The following is a 24,834-nucleotide window of genomic DNA, read 5'->3' as shown; positions in this document are numbered from 1 at the left end:
CTTAAACTTGTTCTTGTGAAAGGTCCTGAGAAAAGATCAGACTACATCAGATTCATGTTGTGCCGAATTGTTTCACCTTTCTGCTCTTCAGTTTTTGTGTAGATTCTCTTCTTACCTAACAACAAATAAGAAAACACTAGAGAATCTCAGAATCTACATGATATTTGTGTAAATGGGTTTTAAGAAGAAGTTCTTCCTAAGAACAGTTGGTGAATGAGGCACAATAACATAAAAAAGCACACATTCTTTAACTTTACTTAAAACAGTAACAAACAACACTTCCGTTGCCTAACCGGATACTTCAGCCATAATCTGGAGACGCAGTGGTCGACGGAAAAATCCTTAAAACTCCCTATTTTTATGATTGAAAACTGCATTGAATCGAGACACCAAATTATACATTTTGTAAACACACTTCATCGACAGATGTCATGATATATTGACATGTATTGATTCGTCCAAACACATAAAGCACATTTGTGATTGGTCAGGATGGTCACAGCTCACAGTAAAACATTCACTGGTTTGGTTAGAGGGTCACTTACATGCTGCCCACTTCTATAGTGAGTATTCCAACGTTGTGATGATGTTTAAGGGACAGTGTTTTGTGCATCTCTGATTTCAAGGTTGTGCTGGTGTTTCTCTGTTTCTCACTGATTGTCTGTGTTTGTGTAGAATGTGAATGGGGCAGTAGCGCAGGACTGGGTCTCAGGCCTTCAGCGTCTCATCCTTAAGAAGGAAGAGGAGATCAGGGCTGCAGACCGCTGCCGTATCCAGCTACAGTTACCGGGGAAACAGGACAAGTATGTATGACCACTCAGTAACCTTATGACCACACACAGATTTGGATACTATTTGGACAGGAGCGGCTACTTGATTTACACACTGCCTCAACACCAAAAAGTTCCATAGGCAATACGTTTGATGGCTAACAGGTTAAAAACAGTGATTTTGTTGATCCTAAACATCAAACTAGCTTAGCGACCTCTGATTTTTCAGGATTTCTGCATAGTTCAGTTGCTGTGATGTAAACAAAGCCATTCAGAGTGGTTTTGACGTGAGAGACTTCATTGCATTCTCTCTGACTTCTTTACAGTGGTGGTGACAGGAACATAAATATAGCTGTTTTACTCACTACACTGCAAGAAATTATGTGTTGGAAAGTGAAATGTTCTTAAATCTAGTTGACATATCCAATATTTCTCATTTTGACATAATGTTAAGCTTATTAGAGGATTTTTCAGCTTATTTCTGGATTTTTTACTTACTTTCAGTGATTTAAGTAAGTAAAATGATCCTAATTATTATTATATTGGCAGATAATTTTACTTATTTCAAGCACATTTCTTAGAACACGCAAAATGATCCAATATAGTGAGATAATCTGACTTACTAAAATCATATGTCAACTAGATCATTTAGATGTTAACAATAATTTCACTTGCCAAAATTCCACTTTTGCTGTGTATCCAGAACCACCAGTGAGCCTTCTGTACGTGTTTAGCGCTAATGTTAATATCTGTTAAAGAAAATCATCTTTGGCTTCTGTTTTGCCTTATATGAGCATAAACATTTCATGTAATAACTTTCTGTGAGGGAGCTTTTAGGGGCATTAAACTCTCCAGACGTCTGGTTCCCATCACCACCATTGTGAACATTCGGACTCAGTAAGGTTACGTTCACATTACCAGGTTGAAGTGGCATAAAACGTCAGATCTGATGTTTTCAGGGCTGTGTGGACTTTCAATCTTTTCAAATCCGACCTGAGTCCCCTTCATATGTGGTCTTAGATCGGATGCGTGTCCGATTTGTGGCCATGTGGCCTTAATGTGATGCTCAGATTGGAATTCATGAGCTTTTCTTCCACAGCGCGTGCGCCGTCATTCAGCGTTACTGTGGCAGCAGCGCCGAACAGAAGTTAAAGCCTGTAAACGGTGGAAAAGCAGCTCATCTCACCTTTTTCTCCTTCGTCTGGCTCTAATAATGAAGCTGAGAGCTGATCAGAGTTAATGATCTTCTCAGCGAAGCTCGTTCTGCTCGTTAGTTTGTGCTGATGATGCAGTGATTCAGTCACGTGACGTTACTGAGGAGGAGGAGCTCATGAGGGCCATTTCAGGACGCCGGTTCATCACATTAATGACTAATAAAACCCTTACCTAAACGAGTGTGAACCATCATGTTGGAGAGATCGGATTTGAGCAGTGAGGCTTGTAGAAGCCTAAGTTTCTCTAGAATGGAGCATTTCATACCAAACCACTCTGAATGACACGGTAAACATCTTAGATGGACTCCAGTGTCATATTTCATCTGTATGGTGTGTGATGGCCTTCTATTAGATGAAGTACTGCTTAAGTCATAGTATTTGCATTGACCATTTGTGCTGTAAAGCATTTTCTGAGCTTACGTCACGCTGCACGGTTCTTCTGCTCTGAGTTTAGTGGTCGCTGTCCAAAGTGTTCCTGCAGTATCACGCCGTTTCATAGCCTGGAGGTATTGCTGAAATCCTTGTCTATAAAATGCAACCAAATGAAGAACTGCTAGGAACATCAGTGGTTGCAGCTTCAAACTCACTGTAACAGGTTTTCAGTTTATATTCTTCATAACCCGGACGGTTCTGTCTTCACTAGATGAGGTCAGCAAGTAGCTAATAGGCTAACAGGCTGATTCAGTATTATTGAGAAACAGGCTTTACATTCAGACCAAAACTGTTTATAGAATAAAGATACACCTTCTTGAGTCATCAGTTCAGAGGTATTGGTTTTTAAATCAGTTATGAAGAATTCCAAGCACCACAGAAGTGCTTGTCTCTAGTCATGTGTAAAGGCTGAGGCCATATTTTGAGGTAAAAAAGAAAATTTTCTGCAGTTTTAACTGCAATAATCTATACATGACTATAGAATATATGAATTAAATGACATAAAGAAAGCAAATGGCAAGTAAATATAAAATATATAACGAAAGTTAACCAGGAGTCGTGTCACGGGTGTTAATAAAATCTTCTATTAAAAGATACAACAGTGTGATAAAAGTCACACTGATGACATCACTGGACTTCCTTTTACCTGTTTTCTGAGGATCTATGAAGAAAAGCACATGGTGAGTCCACTGCGTCTTCAGTTACCAGAAATTTGCTCATTTAGCTCACGATTTCATATTTAGCTGACGTCACTGGTGTGACCGACTTTATTTTTAGGTTACTGTGAAAAAAATGGAACACAAGTGGATTAAATTTCATATTTTAGTGGATATTCCGTGATTGACATGCTGTGGTTTGATGCTCTGTAGCAGACATTTTGTACAATGCATTTTTCATTAAAAATGTCACTGGTGCTACTTTTCTTATGTGCAACACCAATGACTAGTATTTACACCAGCGACTCGTGTGGAGAGACGGAAAAGTGGACGTTTCTGTAGAATGACCCGTGAGATGACTGAAATAGCCCACTCTATGTTTTACATTGTTACGTTTTGCATTTGCATTTAAGGCATTTGGCAGACGCTCTTATCCAGAGCGACTTACAATTTGATCATTTTTACACAGGTAGGCGAAGGTGGTGTTAGGAGTCTTGCCCAAGGACTCTTATTGGTATAGTGTAGGGTGTTTACCCAGGCGGGGATTGAACCCCAGTCTACAGCGTAGAAGGCAGAGGTGTCACCCACTACACTAACCAACCACCAACCATACGTCCATGCTGTCCCATTAGCAGTTGCATTTCTCCAGGTTTCAGTACACCACGATACCTACTTCATGAATTATGAATGTAAAATATTCCTCGTCACGTCGTGCTTCATTGTACATAGGCCACACCCCCATGTACACTGAAAATCCAAACATGCATCAGTCAAGTGTTGAGAGCGTGTTTAATGACTTAATTATGCAGAAATGAAATAAAGTTGGTGACATTACTTTTCATAGCATGAAAACACAAAACTGCAGGATTATTAGTGTGTGGTTGTGATACACATTTGTATTTGTGTTGAATTCCCTGCACCATTTGATCGTTCTGAGGCCAGTACCCCAGTGCGTCTGTGGTAAGCTGATTCACTGACTTCAGATTTGACATTTTATTGCCCATCAGTGCTGAGATGTTCCAATCCCCCCCCCACCCCACCCACCCACCACCACCCCTTGGATCAGTTTGCATAGGACTCGCAGCTCTTGCTCTACACACAGACACTCACTGCATGCATAGACACCCACACTTTCTCCCACACTGTTTATTTTCGTAAGGGTTTTGGTGGCGTTCTCTGATTGGAGGGTCTGGCTTATTCAGGATCCTCTTCAGCCTCGCAGCTGTGGTGCTCTCGCCCCTCACTGATCCCGCTGGCCAAAATGAATCGCACACATTCTCGCTCAGTTGCCTCGATGTCACGGCTGAACTGCAGGCTTCTCCATCTCACTCTCATTGGGTTCTGGATACCATTCCTTGACTTACATGTCTTTAGTGGGGAAAAAACCTGCGACAGCAGCTCAGCAAAAGATCCTTATAAAACATCTAAAACCTGTTTAAATCACACATCTAGTGCATCTCCATTTCCACTGTTGGACAAAACACAGTATATCAGTATGATAGTAAGTGGCATATTGGCAGCACTACACAGCTGATGTCACAGGCCTTGGCCAGACCTCTGAGGTATTGCATCATTTCCTTCTGTGACACTGATAAACAGGAAAAGTCAGGCTGTGTGATTCTCCAGCTGTCTGAGTAGCTGCTGGTTTCTTCCTTGCTGCTTTGAGCCAGTCTTGCCGGATATTAAAGGCCCATATTCTACATTTTTCCTGTGATTTTTTTTTTTTTCCCCCCTCTGAAGTTCACTTATAATGTTTGAGTGGTTTTATGCTACAAAAGTACCCCAACAGTCTTTCAATCTCTCTTTATCCCTTAGTGGTTCCACCAATTGTTCAAAGTTCTGCATAATTAAGCTGTCAAGATGTAAACAAACACATTCAGAGTGGTTTAATATGAAATGATCCATTCTAGAGAAACTTTGGCCCAATCCCATTTCTTATTTTTACCCCTACCCCTCGTTTTCGAGTGTAACCCTCCCCCTTGAAACTGAGTTACAAGGGGTAGTGGTTGAAATCTGCCCCCTATGAAATGGGACAACCCTTCCAGAACCGGATACGTCATCAGTTAGCGACTTTTACATAAACAGGCTAGTTTTCCGGACATTTCCAATATGCCACCTCCAGCTGTGGTGATCTCGCTTGTGTGTCACATGACAGGACATTTGTCGTTTATCCGACGGAGACTGAAAAGCACGGGCGCTCGCGATTCATTCACAACTTCAGTTTTACGCATCAATCAATCAATCAAACGAGTCACAGAATAAAAAAGAGCACAAACAACTACATCCCTTCATTAACAGCCACTAGCGCTGCTCTGCCGGCGACCCTGCCAGCCTGCAGGACAGCAGAGGAGGGGAAAGTTCAACTCCTCACTGCTTAAATACATTTAGGGCATCATGCGCCTTCAAACAGGGGGCAATTATATATCACCACCAAGAATTCTTTGGTGATGTGAAGCTGAACATGGCTGTTTAATTGCCAGCTTCATGATTGAATATTCCCGTTCCACCTTAAATGGTGCAGCAACCTCGGGTACCAGAATGTAGCTGTTGCACCATTTAAGGTGGAACGTGAAATTTCGCCAGGTAGCGACCGAGACATCAGCATATTACTAACAATTTTTATGCGTGTTATGAAGGAAATGACCATAAATGCTATTACAATGCAAAGGTTCTTACAACACAACACTTTTTAACAGAGAAATGCTCACATTTATGTGTCTCTTTGGTCGCTTGTGCAGCCATCTTGCTGATGATTCGCAGGGCATTCTGGGAGTTTTCTCATAATTTGTTTGTAGTGCGCCTCTGAAAAACCTCCGTTTGAAGGGCCAAATAGCCCCAACTCTTCACCCTACCCCTCCATCTCAACAACAATCGGGACAACCTACCCCTAGACATGAACGCACAACACGGAGGGGTAGGGCTAAGTGTTAGGGGCAAGGGGTGAAATGGGACTGGGCCTTAGTCAGATTTGTTCTGTTACTGTCAATTTTGACCAGAATTTTAAACCGAGTCTTAGTCGTATACTGAAAATTGTCGTTGGTTTAAAGTCCTTGTTCCTTATGTTCCTTGTTTTGTTTTAGTTTTAGCTTAGACAGTGTTTTAGTCAGGATTTTTTCCCAGACAGGTTCGTGATACTGTAGTGGATTTTGCTGAAGGATATTTCTCATGGCTGTGAAAGAATTCATAAGCATACCTTGATGTCTTTAGTCATCTAGGCTGAAAATGTGTTCCTGTGTTCTTCTTTCATGAATCATTCAAAATGAATGTCTGAATGTCACCACATCCAAAGCCAGAGGAGTCAAAATGACATGTCAAGTTATGTTTGCGAATTAGTCAACATACATAATTGATACTTTGCCAGACACTGCGGGAGGGGCATGTCTTCAGGTGTCTTTTCAGATTGGTAGTGTTTTTTCCACCCATCTTGAATCCACATGGCACTCCATTCTCATTGGGAACGATACACTCAGTCTTTCTTTCAGTTTGAGTATAAAAAATGTGTCCGCTGATCATGAAGTTCACGGTGGTGGTGATAGGAACCAGACATCCAAAACCTTTTAATGCTTCTAAAAGCTACCTCCCAGAACCACAGAAGGCTACCTGATGCCTGAGACATGGTATTGCAATAATTTTGTGATGAGGCTTTGGTTTAATATTGCAGATAATATTGCAGATTTGGTTTAATATTGTCATTATCAACATTACATATGAAAACGTGTTTGGACTAGTTTTGGATAGTAAATAAGGCTGTATTTGAACTGCGTCCCACGTTTCCCATCATCACCACTGTAAAGAAATCAGTATGTTTCTGTACGAGGCTCCGTTTCACACCAAACCACTCTAAGGAGCTTGTTGGCTTGCCTGTTTCATTATTATAGAAAAGTTAGACTGACACATGGAATGCGCTATGAAGTTCAGACTGCCTGTCACAGTTATCGCATAATCCTCAGTTATACAGTTATATAGCTGTATAGCTGAATTGAGTGTGTTGGGCTGAGGCTAATTAATGTAAATAAAAGGAAGTTGTGAACAGATTGAGAACAGATATTGAGACATCACAGGGACTATGAAAGCAAAGTTCTCACTCAAAGGGCAGTGCTCAGTAATATTTGTTGATTTGTTAGCTGTGTAGCCATTTCTAACATTTTAAACATGCATGCTAGCAGAACAAGTGTGTTTTTTGCTTTTATATTCATGTAGCTTTGCTCAGTTCTACACACAATTCTCTCTGACTGTAGACGCAGTTCTCTGTGACTGTAGACGCAATTCTCTGTGACTGTAGACGCAGTTCTCTGTGACTGTTGACACAATTCTCTGCGACTGTAGACGCAGTTCTCTGTGACTGTAGACGCAGTTCTCTCTGACTGTAGACACAATTCTCTGTGACTGTAGACGCAGTTCTCTCTGACTGTAGACACAATTCTCTGTGACTGTAGACGCAGTTCTCTGTGACTGTAGACGCAGTTCTCTGTGACTGTAGACACAATTCTGTGTGACTGTAGACGCAGTTCTCTGTGACTGTAGACGCAGTTCTCTGTGACTGTAGACACAATTCTCTGTGACTGTAGACGCAGTTCTCTCTGACTGTAGACACAATTCTCTGTGACTGTAGACGCAGTTCTCTGTGACTGTAGACGCAGTTCTCTGTGACTGTAGACACAATTCTCTGTGACTGTAGACGCAGTTCTCTGTGACTGTAGACGCAGTTCTCTCTGACTGTAGACGCAGTTCTCTGTGACTGTAGACGCAATTCTCTGTGACTGTAGACGCAATTCTCTGTGACTGTTGACACAATTCTCTGCGACTGTAGACGCAATTCTCTGTGACTGTAGACGCAGTTCTCTCTGACTGTAGACACAATTCTCTGTGACTGTAGACGCAGTTCTCTCTGACTGTAGACACAATTCTCTGTGACTGTAGACGCAGTTCTCTGTGACTGTAGACGCAGTTCTCTGTGACTGTAGACGCAGTTCTCTCGGACTGTAGACACAATTCTCTGTGACTGTAGACGCAGTTCTCTCTGACTGTAGACGCAGTTCTCTGCGACTGTAGACGCAGTTCTCTGCGACTGTAGACGCAGTTCTCTGTGACTGTAGACGCAGTTCTCTGTGACTGTAGACGCAATTCTCTGTGACTGTAGACGCAGTTCTCTGCGACTGTAGACGCAATTCTCTGTGACTGTAGACGCAGTTCTCTGTGACTGTAGACGCAATTCTCTGTGACTGTAGACGGATGATTTGGCTCAGAGGATGGTCCCTGTATTTCAAATATTGCATCGCAACCAATGATATACGTTCAGATTGGTTTCATTCCTGACCCATGTTTGTCTCTCTCTGTAGGTCAGGCAGACCCACGTTCTTCACTTCAGTTTTCAACACGTTCAGTCCTTCCATCAAACAGGCATGGAACAGCAACCTGCAGATGGCCAAGCTGGCTCTGGGTACGTGTCCTGTGCTCCTCTCTGCAGTTTCCTGTCTTTGTCTGTGCAGGGTCCAGATCCCATTCCTCTTCCTCCGGTTCCTTTATGAGAATTCCACACAGCTGTGCTTCTCAAATCCATCTCAATACTGTTGGCCAGTGCTGTGTGCTCTACAGGCAATAAAAACATTTTTATTGTACTCTATGCTGTCAGTATTCAGCAATGATGTAATGGTGGCTAGTTCTAGCCACATACCTCCTGCTATCAGTAGTGAACCATGACTATTAGAACCAGGACTTCAGTTTCCAATGTCCATGTTTAAGTTCGAGCTGCCATAAAATGTACATGTGAACAGCTGGTCGCTTGATACTAACAAAACATTACAAATCCTGTAGGACAAATTAGCCTTATCAAACCAGATGTTCCATTGTTTTCAGTAGAGCTGTAGTGGAAAATTCTGCAGAACATTCCACAGATAGCAGCAGTAAGCGGATTGCTCCATCAAGAGTTCAGTTATTCCAACCTTTGCCGTCAAATGCAGCGGTGAAATAAGCCGGATGTTGATTTTCTTGAGAGCCATGGATGGCAACCGTCCCGTTGGTGAATTTGAGACAAACTCGGCATTGTATTATAAAAATAAGAGTACAGAGCAGCCTCTTGCCTTCTACCACCTTAAATCTACACCGATAAAGCTCTCCTCTAATGATCATCCACTTTCGCTGGCACGGGGTCACCATGGCAACAGTTGTGTAGCTTCATGCTGTCATCAGCTGCGTAATGACAGTTTTTTCAATGCAAACGTGAGCATAGCATTACAGACGTCAGCATATACTTTACCCTGCATTTTGCAGTTTTACAGTGACTGTTTCAGGAAAAATCACCTGCCGTGGCCGCCAATGCCGCCAATTTTCATTTTTAACAACTGACCGAAATCCGCTGCTCTTATTTGCAGTCAGTGGCATATCTAGTTCTTCTGGTTGGCCTGTAGTGATGTTTTTCTCTCACAAAAGATTTGTCGGGAGCTAGTTGAACCCGTAAGGCCTTCTGTCCAGCTCCTGAAGGCCTAATAGTTGAAAAGGCTCGCTTTATTTATCTAATTAACACAAATTTTCTAGTTTGGATAATTTTCCTTTTACCATTTCAAGATTTCATACCTTTTTATGTCCGACCAACTAGAAGGCACTAAGAGTTCCCTCTATCTGCTATCTACTGGAAAAGGGTTTGGGCCTGTCATGATTTTCCCACATAGGGTCCACCTCGTCCGTGTCTAGATCGCCTCTGTCATCTCTGTCACAAATGAAAAGGCATAGAAGGATATATATGAAAACAAACCTAGTGTGACAGCAAGACTAGACACAGAGGGGTTGACAAACACATCGGCACTGGGAAACATGAGGGCTGTATGGATCTCTAATAAGTAGCCGGAATGAGGGTGGAGCCAGGACAGGAAGCCATGATATTGTCCCAGAGCTCAACAATATCCCCTAAGAATAAATTTTCATTTATAAAATTTCAAATCGAAGTGGTTTACTCTTCATTTACTCTGCTATTTCACCGCCTCCTAGTATCCACAAGTTTTTGCAGAAGTTCTTGTTCGATTTCCGATTTAGTTTGGAATGGATTCAGTCCTCACTGGGACAGATTTCAGGACTCAATCCAATCCAGAAGCAAAAATCTAATCGCATGATTTTTTTGAAAAACTGGGCCCTGCTGATTTTGCCAGGCTGAGCCCCAGACTGTCCAGTGTCACCACCTTCTAGCATCCTCACATTTTTGCAGAACTTCTCATTGGATTTGAGATTTACTTTGGATTGGATTCAGTCCTCAAACAGGGCCCCGAAATAGGGCGATTTCAGGACTTAATCCAATCCAGAAGCCAAAGTCTGCTCAGAGGACTTTTTGAAAAACGAAGCTCAGACGATTGTGCCAGACTTTCAGTTTCCTGTTGGCTGCACTATGAACATTGGTCTTATTTATCTGCGGGGAACTCAGGCTGGTTCAGAACTCTCCAGATATTCTGCTCTGATGCCTTTCAGGGAAAACATATTATATTTGACTTACTGATAGTCAGAAAAAGAGCTTTTGTAACCATTACATATTTTAGAAGACAGAGCTCTTGCTTCCTGTCTTTGAGGCAAAAAAGCCAAATAGAAGATATTTTTAGACTCTGGAAAATGCATCTTTTGAATGCATCAGTTGAAGGAATGAAACCCAGGAAACTGTTGGTTTGGCTGTGCTTTTCTCTCTGCGTATCAGCAACTGACAAGCTATAGAGATATTTCAGCATGATTCAGTATGATTTCCCCACAAATGAGATCAAGCCTTAATGTGCATGTTCCTTAATGTGCCCATTATGTTCTGAGGTTGCCATTAGTATAGCAGTGCTATGTCTCCATTTAACTAGTTCACTGACTGAGCACAAGACTTAATATGAGAAAAGACGGCTTACAATGATTTGGAAATTCATGAGGTCTGACTGCTTGTATGTGTTACAGAGGAGGACAACGTGCAGGGCTGGTTCTTTGCTGAAGATGATAGTAACCAGATAAAGAAACAGAAGCATCCTCTGCTGCTGAAGCACATGCCTGTGGTCATGTCCAGACTACAGGAGTTTAAGGTGAGACTAACTGCACCCACCGAAAGCCTCATATATTAACCCAACGATATCAATCAGTAATAATCAATAGGTACAGTGAAAGGTTAGCATTTGTGTTACTACAAACTACAATCTAAATTCAACAGTTCTGTGGTACCGACTGAATATTTCAGTACTATCCAAGTATTGAAACATTGTCATTCAATACCAAGTCATAATACGTAAGTATTGTAGTCAGTCCTGTAACATCCGTGAGCCAACAGGCATGTCTGGTTCAAAATCTAGATGGGTTGTTTTCCGAATTGCAGCCTTTTTGCATGTTATTAATGTCAGCCCTTCTTGACTAGCCTGTGATCGGCTGTAGTTCGGTATACCCAGACCAGCACTGTGTGCTCACTGCAAATTTAGGCCACACCCACCTTCATTCTATTAATCAAAAGATGCTTTTGGGAAAATCGGTTTTAGTACTGAAACATTTTGAGCCGTAATATCCAGCCGTAATCTTTAGTAGGTAATAGTAGCATTTTCTCATACTGTATACTGGTTCCACCCCTACATGTTCCGCCCCTGTCTTGCAGTCTGTAGACAGACCCAGCTCTCCTAAGCAGCTGTGGTGTGGCTAGTTTTTTAATAACATCAGTTCTGCCACAATGATTTTACTTCTCTATTATTAGCCCGTTTCACCCTGAGCTGCACTATGGTGCCCAGCATACACTGCAACATGAGCGTTCTGACCCCCCTTCCCCCAACAACAGCCTATGGGTCAGTGATTACCAAAAAAATAAGATGCCAGGTCTAATTCAAGCAAATAGGCAGTTTAAAAAACACCTAAAACGATTTATTTGTACTTAGAAATATTTTGGAATAAGTTTTCAATACCTATTTTGCTGTTGCACTTTTGGCATATTTTGAATAAACAATGGCCAGTTTGGGTCATGGCAAAATGATGAGTAAAACAGCTGGCCCATGGATTTGCAGAGATTTTTTAAATGACTCTTCTAGTGGTTTGACAGCCCTGCATTAAGGAAAAGGGAAGAGCCAGAAAAGCATAAAGGTCCCCTGTAGGTAATGTTGACAATATTGGATAATGGTATTACAGGAAGTGATCAGTAGACTGTATAAAGAGTAGACTTGTACAGACAGTGCCAGATCTTTCGAACACAAGCTGGAGTTTTTCCTTGTTCTGTCACAGGACGTTCAGCTCATGAAGCTTTGCTAATTATCTTATTAGTGAAGTCATCCTTGCACATCATTACTTTTGTTGGTATACAAAACAGTTTGCTTGCCAGTTTAAAACTATGCTGGATGTCGTTGAGAAACTGGATGAAGAGATGAATGTGTTTGTGTGTCGTAGGTGGAGTGTGCCGTCCATAACCCAGAGCCCCACGTTAACAGTGAAAGCACAGCAGACATGCCAGCAGTGGGTCACGGATGTGTCTGGGTAAGAGAGAGTGGGCGTGTCCATACAGTCAGGGCTGTTTTACTGAAAGCACCCCAGCGCCAAAAGAGCAATACAGCAAGACAGGAAATCAGACACGGTTTGGTCTTTATTGATATTTCAAGCATCATATTAATAACTTGAGGCAAGGCAGCTGTAGGGCCAGAAAGGGAGACATTGATACAGTTCTGTGCAGAAGTGAGAGACTTTTCACTTTGAGTCAAAAGGCTGTTATTTCTTTTTCGCTGGCAGGGAAAAGTCTGATTTAACAGAAAATTACACAGAAGTCTTAATAACTAAATATAATATCAACATTTTGAGTATTTAGTTTATCTACCTTTTACCTTTTATTATAGCTTCTGTTCTTTTCAGCAGACTTACTTTCCATTTTTTAAGGAAATCTGCACATATTTTTCCACATTTCCAAAGTTCAGAAGTTGGTTTCATCTCGCTGCTGTCTGAACAAAACCTTGTATCTACATTTTTGTCATTTTTCAGTTTTTTAAATAATTTGGAAATGCCTGTTAGCCTTTACATTTTGTGTAAATATCATGATGAACGGACCAAAAGAAACTTGTGTGTGTGTGTGTGTGTGTGTGTATATATATATATATATATATATATATATATATATATATATATATATATATATATATATATATATATATATATAGAGGGTCGGTTTCCCACACCCAGACTGAGCCAAAGCTGGGACTAAAGAGGATTTGTATTGGTCAAAACATTACTATGGTTGCAGTTTCGTCCAAGACAGGGTTTAATCCATTGGCGACAAACCCATAATCTTCTAAAATCCATTTTCTTTCAAGAGCTGCTTGGAAATAAGCAGCCTACACACTTTTTGTGGGTGATTTGAAGTGTTTAATCATAATGCGTACAAGATAATGTCTGTGGCTTAGATTAATGAGACTGTTCATCCCAGATTACTTGCTAAAATGAAGACATCCTAACATGTTAAGTGTTTTATACTTACCTCAGCACTTATCTGCTAATAACTAGGGTGCATTTCTGTATGTCTTTTGCCTGGGTTTCATAGTCACACCTCACCTAAGACAGCCTATTCCTTTGCTGCCATTTATATATAATTTAACACCCCTGTTCTGGACTGCCTGAACCTTGATGTGAGTGGCTGATTTCAAGTGTGACTCCTCTAGAAGCTCTTATGCTGTATTTACTTTAAAGGCAGTCATAAAACACACCTGTGTCCGCTACAGTTCACAGCTTTTGGAGCGAATCGCTTGGAGGATTCTCAGTATATTACACTGACCTGTGACTCACACTTTCTGCACAAACACAGACACTTCATCTTTCATAATGCATGCTTGTGGAGGTTGTTCTGCCCAAGAAAGCTTCTAAAGTGGATTTAAATTGATGATAATTGCTGTCCTGGGCTGTTATCTGCGCAAGAGTGACTATCATGCTAGCGAAAGGCTTCCTGTTTGCATTTATTCATTTAGCAGACACTGTTATCTACATTGTCTTGAAAGCCTGCAGTCAGTAGCTCAGTGGTAACCCAAAAGCATAAGGGAAAAACACCATAAACTGAGGACTAGAACTTCTCTAGAGTAGCCACCAGGGCAAATAGCAGGTGCACATCATTTGGATAGGGCCCTGTAGGTGATCTACAGAGGGTAAAATTAAATAAACTATGGTTCACATTTACTAAAAGAGGCACTAACACAGGTTTGTACTGGTTGAGATTCAAGATTGAAGAGTTTTATTGTCATGTGCACAGCAGAACAGGCAGTTGCACTGTACAATGAAATTCTTACTTTGCTGTTCCTCCATTCACCGAATGTAATCTTTAGAGAATAAAAAAGAAAATAAGAATAACTCTAAAAACAGTAGTAAAAAAGTAAAAGTACAAGTAAAAAATGTACAGTATGTGCAAAGTTGAAATAAAATTAAAGTTACACATGTGTATGTGCAAATATGTAGAGCAGCTGTTCATAAAGTGCATCAAGTAACAGATGTAAACAGTAAACAATATTGTTCTGTGCAAGTAATAGATGTAAAATAGAGGTAATAGAGGCGGCCAATTTAACAAGTTATCTAAGAAGAACTTTTTACGAATGAACGCAGGTAGTGCAATATAAACCCCTGTTTTCAGCTCAGAGAGTCTGAGTCTTTCAGAAGTAAAGATGAGGAGGGGTTCACCGCTCTGTGAAAGGCTGCATGATCAAATAGTGCAACAGTTCAATAACATTTCTCTTCATAAAATAGCAAAGAACTTTTGCTTTTCATCGTCTACGGTACATAAAAAACATTAAAAGATTCAGAGAATCTGGAGAAATCTCTGTACGTAAGGGACAAGGCCAAAAATCTGTATATGTTGGCCATGATCTTTGGGGCCTCAGGCAGCACTGCATTAAAAACAGACATGATTCTGTAGTGGAAATCACTGCATGGGCTCAGAAGCACTTCTGAAAACAACCGTTTATGAAAACAGTTCGTCACTGCATCCACAATTGCTGATTAAAACTCTTAAATACAAAGAAGAAACCATATATAAACAGAATCCTGAAATGCTGCCACCTTCTCTGGGCCTGAGCTCATTTAAAATGGACTGGGGGGGAAGTGGAAAAGTGTCCTTAATTTTTATTTTTGGAACTGGGGTTGTACAACAGAGCCCAATAGTTGTAATAAAACATCCAATGTTTTTGTGGCACAGGTTAGAAGTGTCTATATTTCATGAGATTGTGTTTTTTGTGGTCAGGTGGCCAGCTGCACAAATCAGATGGGCCAGATTGCCATAGTGGCCATGCAGAACTCCAGCCCGAAGGTGACTGAGTGTTTCAATGTGGAGTCGCGCATCCTCTGTATGACCTACGTGCCCCTGGATGGGGATGAGGGAAACCTTGAACAAAACGCCCAGCCCAGGACAGTTGACACACCCACGGTGTGTGTGGGGATGGAGGAGGGGAGGTAAGACTTTGACCCCAGTGATCTCTATCCAGCCAGCTTGATTTCAGCGCTGCAGAATGAGAATTCATGACCCAACCTGTATGAAAGCTTAGGAACACTTAAGGTTGGTGGCGAGTTTGGCAGTCATTATGTTTCTCAAGGATTCTCTTATAAAATAAAGATCGCTCAGACTTGTATTTTGTATGCTTTCCCCTCGAGTTCACCTCAGTTCAGCAGCTACAGTGCTGTGCGAAAGAGAGAGACTCTTCACCTCTCTTAATTTCCTGTCAAAACAGCCAAGATGTTCAAGATATGCATTTTTCAGCGCTAAGAAAAAGCACATGTAACAGGAATATTTAACCTCTTATTCACCAGGGTATATTTAGTTTTTTCTGTCTGAATTCACGTGACCACATCATAAGGCAAATTATTCATTAACTGTATGAAATAAATGTACATTTTTATTTATTTATTTAGATTTTTTTTTTTTTTGGTGAAAGTTCCCCTCAGATTAACAGAACATGTGTTTATGATCACATATCACTACATGTTTACAATTTACTGCTGAAAGCCCAAAATCTCAGACGCTCTTTGTGTTATTTTCTAAAAGTGATGTTTCCAGAGCAGATCACTGAAGAGACGCCGTCTGTTTATAGTTTAGAGCCCAGATTTGGGGAAAAACGGGTCGACTTTCAGTAGAAAAACAAAGTTCAGCTTCTTTTATTATAAGGGTTTAAAATGACATCACCGTCTATTAGACTGGAGAGAAGAGCTACAATGGAGCTTATGGAATATGAACGTTATGAAGAACATGATGAAGTGCGTTTTGGAACCACTGGTGGTCTCAATGAGTTGAAAAGGTTAAAGTGAATTTGTTAAAAGCCTCAACAACTCAGTAGATTTTTCAGCATTTAGTGATCCATTCTTTGTTTTTATTAGCGCTTCCATTTTATTGACATTTGCTTTCAGTTTTTGAAGAAATCTGCAGGTATTTTTCCACACTTTTAAAGTTCAGTCTGAGAAGTTTCCTTTTCTGCTTCTCACAATCGAACTAATCCCAGACGCATGTCACCTCCAACCCAAATTGAACACACCGTATACAGTGAATCAAAGACGTCTGATAGCAATAATTAGATGGCTCAGGTAGGGACAGTTAGCGCTGGAGCTAAATTCTGCAGAAAGGTCAATGTCCAGGAGAGGGCTGGTGGCCGCTGGTTTGACCCATAAAGATCTATGCAAAAGTAGCTATTTCTGCAGTTGAGTCTTATCTACTCTGTTAATGAAGTGATTTTGCACTGCTGCCGTTGTTTATTTGATATGTTAAGAATGTGATGTAACACATAATTAAGAATGTGCTTCATGCATTGGTCACTTTTAATCATAATTCTGATTAACCTAGTTACTATAAAGCCGTAAGAACTTGTGCTGTCAATGTGCTAGTGCATTCAATGGGAAGCTATCACAGTGCATCCAACAATAAAGGCGGCATTGAGCTTCTTTTATACATTGATAGGAAACATAACAGAACATTGAAAGCTCCCATTCCACATGATCCATTGTGGAATGTCGTATCTACTCGGGAAGCAGATTTAACAAATTTTTTTTCAAGAGGAGAATTTGAAAGCATGCAATGACAACATACAATTCCATGCACATGTTAATTTCCAATTATATATCATATCATACACCTTGTGACCTATACCTCTTTTTTTATTCTTTAAAAATGATTTTTTCACCTTTTTTTTGATGTTCTGTAAAAGAAAAGAAATAAGTATATACATTAAAACCTGAGAAGATGCCTGGAGGTAAAACAATAAAAGGGTCAGGTAAGAAGAAGGGGGAAAATATATAAAATATATTCATATAGTTTACCCATTTTAACCATAATTTTACACATTTTGTCCTCTTCAGTCTAATAGAAAAAGTCATTTTTTCCATTAGAAATATTTCATTGACCAGGTTTCTCCAGTCATCCAGTGTGGGAGGGGATCAGGAGACGGCCACTTCACTGTTACAACTTTTTTACTTGCAATTAATGGAATATCCCATACATTTTTGTCTGATCGTGTTATATCAATATTTAGCACCCTTAGAAAAAGTGTATCAAATTTACAGGGAAATTCTAAACTAAATATATTTTTCAGTACTTTGTGAAACTGTCCAGAAATGTCTTAATATAGAGCATTCCCAAAATACATGCCAGTGACTGGCTTCCCGCTCCCCACACTTCCTCCAACATCCCTGGTTTTCCGCAGGTTTTTGCTTCGGGGTAATAAAAATTGAGTAACCCACTTCCACCTAAATTGTCTCCAAACCTGTGAATTAGTACATTTCCACTGAAGTTCACGTCTTATGTTTTTAATAAAAAATAAATATCAGGTCAGTTTCAGATGCTCAAGGCTTCAGAAAAGAATATGTAGTATGCCATCTCACGCATTTGCTAGTTGTTAGATAACTCTGCTATCGGTGTGGTAAGAATTTTATGCGTGGTGTTAGTTATGTGAGCGTCTGATGGCCTGTGTTCTGTCTCTGTTCTACAGTATCTCTGTCTATAAGAGCAGTCAACGCTCGAAGAAAGTGCGTCTGCAGCACTTCTTCTCTCCAGACAAGGCCACAGTCACATGTCTGGCATACAAGAGTCCGTGTCTGTACGCTGGTTTGGTCAGTGGCTCACTGGCAGTCTACTCCAGAACGGCAGGTAAGGCTCAGAACCTTCAGCAGTGAGCTTCTGTGAGCTGCTCTGTTTCCCTCAGATTTGAATCAGGCTTTTCATTTCCAGTCAGTCAATCACTGTTTATTTATTGCCATTGCTACTTAGTGAGGGATTTTCCTCAGTGTTTCCATACAAAGAAGAAAGCACAAGCACTGAATGCCACATGAACAAAACGATGGTGACACTTTGTTTTGAGTGGCCCTTTTAGATGAAACAAACATTCAACAGACTCTAGGTAACACGTCAAAAACATGTCGCTGCTGTCGGAAGAAAACCTTGTATGTCCATTCTTTACATGATTGAAAACTTCTGTTACTCTTTACATTGTGTGTCAGTTTCATGATGAATGGACCAAAAGAAACAACCCAAAATGACTGGTTGATGACTGGTTGACTTACATTGGAAGTAAAGTATATTTTTTCCTTCTCCTGTAAAGTTACTATTTTCTTCCTACAACAGAGGATTAGGTTAAGGTTAGGGTTAGTATTAGGGCCAGGGTTGGGGCTAGGTTTTGGGTTGAGGTTAAGGTTAGGGTTAGTATTAGGGCCAGGGTTGGGGCTAGGTTTTGGGTTGAGGTTAAGGTTAGGGTTAGTATTAGGGCCAGGGTTGGGGCTAGGTTTTGGGTTGAGGTTAAGGTTAGGGTTAGTATTAGGGCCAGGGTTGGGGTTAGGTTTTGGGTTGAGGTTAAGGTTAGGGTTAGTTTTAGGGCCAGGGTTGGGGCTATGTTTTGGGTTGAGGTTAAGGTTAGGGTTAGTATTAGGGCCAGGGTTAGGGCTAGGTTTTGGGTTGAGGTTAAGATTAGGGTTAGTATTAGGGCCAGGGTTAGGGCTAGGTTTTGGGTTGAGGTTAAGGTTAGGGTTAGTATTAGGGCCAGGGTTGGGGCTATGTTTTGGGTTGAGGTTAAGGTTAGGGTTAGTATTAGGGCCAGGGTTGGGGCTATGTTTTGGGTTGAGGTTAAGGTTAGGGTTAGTATTAGGGCCAGGGTTGGGGTTAGGTTTTGGGTTGAGGTTAAGGTTAGGGTTAGTTTTAGGGCCAGGGTTGGGGCTATGTTTTGGGTTGAGGTTAAGGTTAGGGTTAGGGTTAGGGTTAGGGCTAGGTTTTGGGTTGAGGTTAAGGTTAGGGTTAGTATTAGGGCCAGGGTTGGGGCTAGGTTTTGGGTTGAGGTTAAGGTTAGGGTTAGTATTAGGGCCAGGGTTGGGGCTAGGTTTTGGGTTGAGGTTAAGGTTAGGGTTAGTATTAGGGCCAGGGTTGGGGCTAGGTTTTGGGTTGAGGTTAAGGTTAGGGTTAGTATTAGGGCCAGGGTTGGGACTAGGTTTTGGGTTGAGGTTAAGGTTAGGGTTAGTATTAGGGCCAGGGTTGGGGCTAGGTTTTGGGTTGAGGTTAAGGTTAGGGTTAGTATTAGGGCCAGGGTTGGGGCTAGGTTTTGGGTTGAGGTTAAGGTTAGGGTTAGGATTAGGGCCAGGGTTGGGGCTAGGTTTTGGGTTGAGGTTAAGGTTAGGGTTAGGATTAGGGCCAGGGTTGGGACTAGGTTTTGGGTTGAGGTTAAGGTTAGGGTTAGTATTAGGGCCAGGGTTGGGACTAGGTTTTGGGTTGAGGTTAAGGTTAGGGTTAGTATTAGGGCCAGGGTTGGGACTAGGTTTTGGGTTGAGGTTAAGGTTAGGGTTAGTATTAGGGCCAGGGTTGGGGCTAGGTTTTGGGTTGAGGTTAAGGTTAGGGTTAGTATTAGGGCCAGGGTTGGGGCTAGGTTTTGGGTTGAGGTTAAGGTTAGGGTTAGTATTAGGGCCAGGGTTGGGACTAGGTTTTGGGTTGAGGTTAAGGTTAGGGTTAGTATTAGGGCCAGGGTTGGGGCTAGGTTTTGGGTTGAGGTTAAGGTTAGGGTTAGTATTAGGGCCAGGGTTAGGGCTAGGTTTTGGGTTGAGGTTAAGGTTAGTATTAGGGCCAGGGTTGGGGCTAGGTTTTGGGTTGAGGTTAAGGTTAGGGTTAGTATTAGGGCCAGGGTTAGGGCTAGGTTTTGGGTTGAGGTTAAGGTTAGTATTAGGGCCAGGGTTGGGGCTAGGTTTTGGGTTGAGGTTAAGGTTAAGGTTAGTATTAGGGCCAGGGTTGGGGCTAGGTTTTGGGTTGAGGTTAAGGTTAGGGTTAGGATTAGGGCCAGGGTTGGGGCTAGGTTTTGGGTTGAGGTTAAGGTTAGGGTTAGGATTAGGGCCAGGGTTGGGGCTATGTTTTGGGCTGAGGTTAAGGTTAGGGTTAGGATTAGGGCCAGGGTTGGGGCTAGGTTTTGGGTTGAGGTTAAGGTTAGGGTTAGGATTAGGGCCAGGGTTGGGGCTAGGTTTTGGGCTGAGGTTAAGGTTAGGGTTAGGATTAGGGCCAGGGTTGGGGCTAGGTTTTGGGTTGAGGTTAAGGTTAGGGTTAGTATTAGGGCCAGGGTTGGGGCTAGGTTTTGGGTTGAGGTTAAGGTTAGGGTTAGTATTAGGGCCAGGGTTAGGGCTAGGTTTTGGGTTGAGGTTAAGGTTAGTATTAGGGCCAGGGTTGGGGCTAGGTTTTGGGTTGAGGTTAAGGTTAGGGTTAGTATTAGGGCCAGGGTTAGGGCTAGGTTTTGGGTTGAGGTTAAGGTTAGTATTAGGGCCAGGGTTGGGGCTAGGTTTTGGGTTGAGGTTAAGGTTAAGGTTAGTATTAGGGCCAGGGTTGGGGCTAGGTTTTGGGTTGAGGTTAAGGTTAGGGTTAGGATTAGGGCCAGGGTTGGGGCTAGGTTTTGGGTTGAGGTTAAGGTTAGGGTTAGGATTAGGGCCAGGGTTGGGGCTAGGTTTTGGGTTGAGGTTAAGGTTAGTATTAGGGCCAGGGTTGGGGCTAGGTTTTGGGTTGAGGTTAAGGTTAGGGTTAGGATTAGGGCCAGGGTTGGGGCTAGGTTTTGGGCTGAGGTTAAGGTTAGGGTTAGGATTAGGGCCAGGGTTGGGGCTAGGTTTTGGGTCAAGGTTGGTAAAGTTAGGTTTTGCGTAATGGAAGTAACATATTACCAACACATCTACTTAATGAAGATATTCACTTCAGTGGATTCACATGATTCCCTACTGCTACTTCACTGTTGTTGATGTGTTGCTGATAATTTATTAAGAGTTTATTAATCATCTACAAAGGAGCACTCCAAATAAAGTGTCACTAAAATGATTTTCATACTGTATGTATGAAAACATACAGTATAAGTTTAAAAATATAATGCATAAATACAAAGCATAAAACCATAAAGCAAGAAAAGCATTCGGTCCATTTGCTTCGTCAGTCTTCAACAGATATTGATTTATGAATAGATTAAGGACTTCTGGGGCAATATGTACTGTTCAGAAAGGGGGGACATAGTGTATTGTGATTATTGCTCATGTTTTCTGTTGTTCTTAAAGCAACACTATGTAAGATTTGGGGATCTGAAGACTGTCATTGCACACAACGTGTGGTAGAACACTTTGCAACGCAAACAAAATTACATTTCTATTAAATGTTTGGACATTTGTTCGTTGCTGATAGTATCACACATGGATTTTCTTTGGTTTTATGATAATAATGTGAATTGTCTATTATAGTGAGATTTCTAACCCCATGCAAATCAGTCATAATCAATACAGACATCTTTTGGTAAAATTACATTGCCCATCTGTCCAAATAGCAATTGAGTCCTCATTTAGTCCAAGAGAAGAGCTCACTTTCTTCCTACATCTTCTGTCTCTCCATTTTCTTCATTCTCTTTTCATATTTTTTGTTGTTTTCACTTTTCTTCGTGACTTTTTTCTTTCATCTTCCATCTCTCTCCCTCCCTCCCCTCTCTCTTTCTCTCTCATATTGCTATGAGGCAGTCATTGCAGCTCTCTCAGAGGACTTCCTAATCTGGTCCCCGTGACCTATTTTTTCAGCTGAAGAAAAGAGCAGGGACAGGGGGAGCAAGTGCGAGGCATTGAAAGATGATAAAAGACAAAGGCAGACTGACTCTGTCACGAATCCAGACACTTTCAGTTCTGTTAAATCCCCAGGCCAGTTTTTGGTACAGCACCAAGGGCTTTTGGTCAACAACAATAAAACTGTTCTCTCTGGACAGAAACTCACTGCTAGTCCTGACACAGTCCTGACTCATTTTATCAGGTGAACTTAAGTTAAGTTCAAGCATATTTCCCAAGTATACTTTATGTAGTAAGTATACTAATCACTGTACTTGTAGTATACATGTACATGTATTATTTCAGTACCTCTTGGGACTCAGTTGACCCAATTTTTAGTTAATTAAAATATATTTTTAGGTTCTGCTCCTCCTCAGCTGTCCCTGATCAGGGAGAGGAGTGGCCTTCACGTGTATGTGTGGGGGAGTGGTCATGGTAGCTCCGTTTCTCCACCACTACAAAAATTCTATCACATTTTCTAGTTTATGAATGTGCACTTTTAAGTAGATTCTCAGTAAACAACTAGTGTAATAGTTTTTAAACTACAAATATACTTGTAAGTTTTCTTAAAATGAACTTATACTTAGTACTTATAGCTTACTACTTATATTGTTTTTGCACTTTAAATTATACTTCTAGGGTCCTATTCTTATTTAGGGTATTATTTTTATATTTATTATTTTTATGTTAGTATTTATTTTTATATATTTTTGTATTTATTTTAACTGTACTTTAAGTAGACTTGAAGTTAATTACTGTGTAAAAAATCATTATATACACCCAGGATTAATAACGTATTTGTTTTGTTTTTTCATTCTAAATTTTCAGGTGAATATTTTATTTGATACCAAAATATGAGAACATAAATCAATATTCCAGTTCAAAACAAAACAACAAGCTGAACTTTGGAAGAATCGTCAATAACACCAGCCCGTTTTCTCTGTTTTTGTGTGTATGTAAAAGCTATTCCACCCCAAAGATATTCCATCTACAAGCCAAGTACACTTAAACTTTAAATATAAGGCAAGAATACCTTATTATTCTTAAGTACATCTCGATCAAAAGATTAAGTACAAGTATAGGCTGAATAGACTTTTATATTGTTGTGAAGCGGTCAGAGGTGTGTGTATATCGTGGATTTTATAATTGGTTTGAACACAGCTTAGCCAATCAGATTTCAGGACTAGAACTATCCATTTTATAGATTAATTAGATTAAGAGACCCTTATTAGTCCACAATGGGGAAATTTCACCTCCGTAATCTAACCCATCCGTGCAGTGATAGACCACATACACACTAGTGAAGACACACACTAGGGGGCAATGAGCACACTTGCCCGGAGCAGTTGGTAACATTTACATTTACATTTATGGCATTTGGCTGACGGTCTTATCCAGAGCGACTTACAGTTTGATCATTTTACACAAGTAGGCGAAGGTGGTGTTAGGAGTCTTGCCCAAGGACTCTTATTGGTATAGTGTAGGGTGTTTGCCCAGGTGGGGATTGAACCCCAGTCTACAGTGTAGATGGCTGAGGTGTTAACCACTACACTATCCCAACCCCATAGTAACCTATCCGCAGCACCCGGGGAGCAATTGGGGGTTAGGTGTCTTGCTCAAGGGCACCTCAGTCATGTGCTGTCAGCTCAGAGGATGGAACTGGCAACCTTCCGGTCACAAGGCTGGTTCCCTAACCTCCAGCCCACGACTGCCCAAACGCTAAGTGCATGGAAGAGGCCACGCTGGAGAATGCGGGCATCGATACCGCTGCTTCTTGCCTGCTAAGCAAGCACTCTACCATTTGAGCTAATTCCCCTTAAATTGTCAGTATAATTCCCCTTATAATTGTCAGTGTAAACCAAATATAATGAAGTATAATTTTATTCAGTATATCTCGAGTAAGTACATGAAAATACTGAAAGCATACTCACTCATTTTTACTCAACTGTAATGTCACTGCCCTGGAAGGCCTGGAAGGCCCTGTGGGATCCTTTGGTGATCACATTTTCATGTTTCAAATACAAAACTTGTCTTTGCTTGAGTTTATATCGTCAGTTATTAGATTATTGGTTGCAGCCCTGCCTCATATTTCTGCACTCTAAACAGTACTCATCCACTCCTGGATGACTGACTGCCTGTAATGATCTAAAGAATGCGAGTTGGATCAGTTTGCTCCGCTGTTTCTGGTGACCTAAGTTACAAAAACAGATCCCAGAGCGGCCTGGAGACAACTTTTTTCGAGGGGGTTTTAGTTCTCGCAGTCCTGGAGGACAGCTGACAGTGACAGAATGTTTTCCTTTCCCCTCTCACTCACTCTTTCCATAATTCTTCGCCTTCTGGAACGCTCCGGAATATTCCGTTTGTCTCGTTGGCGACTGGATTATAGATCCTGAAGGTACAATTATTAGGTGTTTTTCTCCTTAATAGGGTCAAGTGAATGGGTTTTAACACAATGCCATCTAGGGTTTATTGGCGCTGGCTGCTTGCCAAAAAGCTTGTGACTTGGTGAAGTGTAAGTGCGCTAATAAAACCTGAGCTCAGGCTTAAGTATCCAGATTTGCTGGAGTTATTTGAGCACAAGCAGCCGCTTCAGAGGGAATTTGAAAGTGAAAAGTGAAAACACATTTTATGAGGATTACGAGAGAGTTTGTGACCGGACCGCAGGCCGGCGTGCTCGTCTCCCGACGTCCTGAAAAAGCACTTTACAGCACTGTTAAGTTACTGGAAAAGCAGCAAAGGGGATTTTTAATCCGT

General features: G+C 41.3%; 1 protein-coding gene across 3 annotated transcripts in view; it reads left to right on the top strand.

Annotated features, from left to right (window-relative positions):
• arhgef10 (Rho guanine nucleotide exchange factor (GEF) 10) overlaps positions 1-24,834 on the top strand; it is a 143,986-nt gene that overhangs the window by 88,110 nt on the left and 31,042 nt on the right. For all 3 annotated transcript variants that reach the window (XM_017707802.2, XM_017707801.2, XM_037542203.1), the window contains 6 exons: positions 676-803; positions 8,412-8,512; positions 10,987-11,108; positions 12,442-12,528; positions 15,260-15,468; positions 17,988-18,145. In XM_017707802.2, the coding sequence (XP_017563291.1) occupies positions 676-803; positions 8,412-8,512; positions 10,987-11,108; positions 12,442-12,528; positions 15,260-15,468; positions 17,988-18,145 (805 nt within the window). The remainder of the gene's footprint in view (positions 1-675; positions 804-8,411; positions 8,513-10,986; positions 11,109-12,441; positions 12,529-15,259; positions 15,469-17,987; positions 18,146-24,834) is intronic.

This window comes from Pygocentrus nattereri, chromosome 10, assembly GCF_015220715.1.
Source record: "Pygocentrus nattereri isolate fPygNat1 chromosome 10, fPygNat1.pri, whole genome shotgun sequence".
Classification (NCBI taxonomy): domain Eukaryota; kingdom Metazoa; phylum Chordata; class Actinopteri; order Characiformes; family Serrasalmidae; genus Pygocentrus; species Pygocentrus nattereri.
The sequence above is the reverse complement of the archived record's forward strand: the minus strand, read 5'-3'. Positions and strand labels throughout refer to the sequence as shown.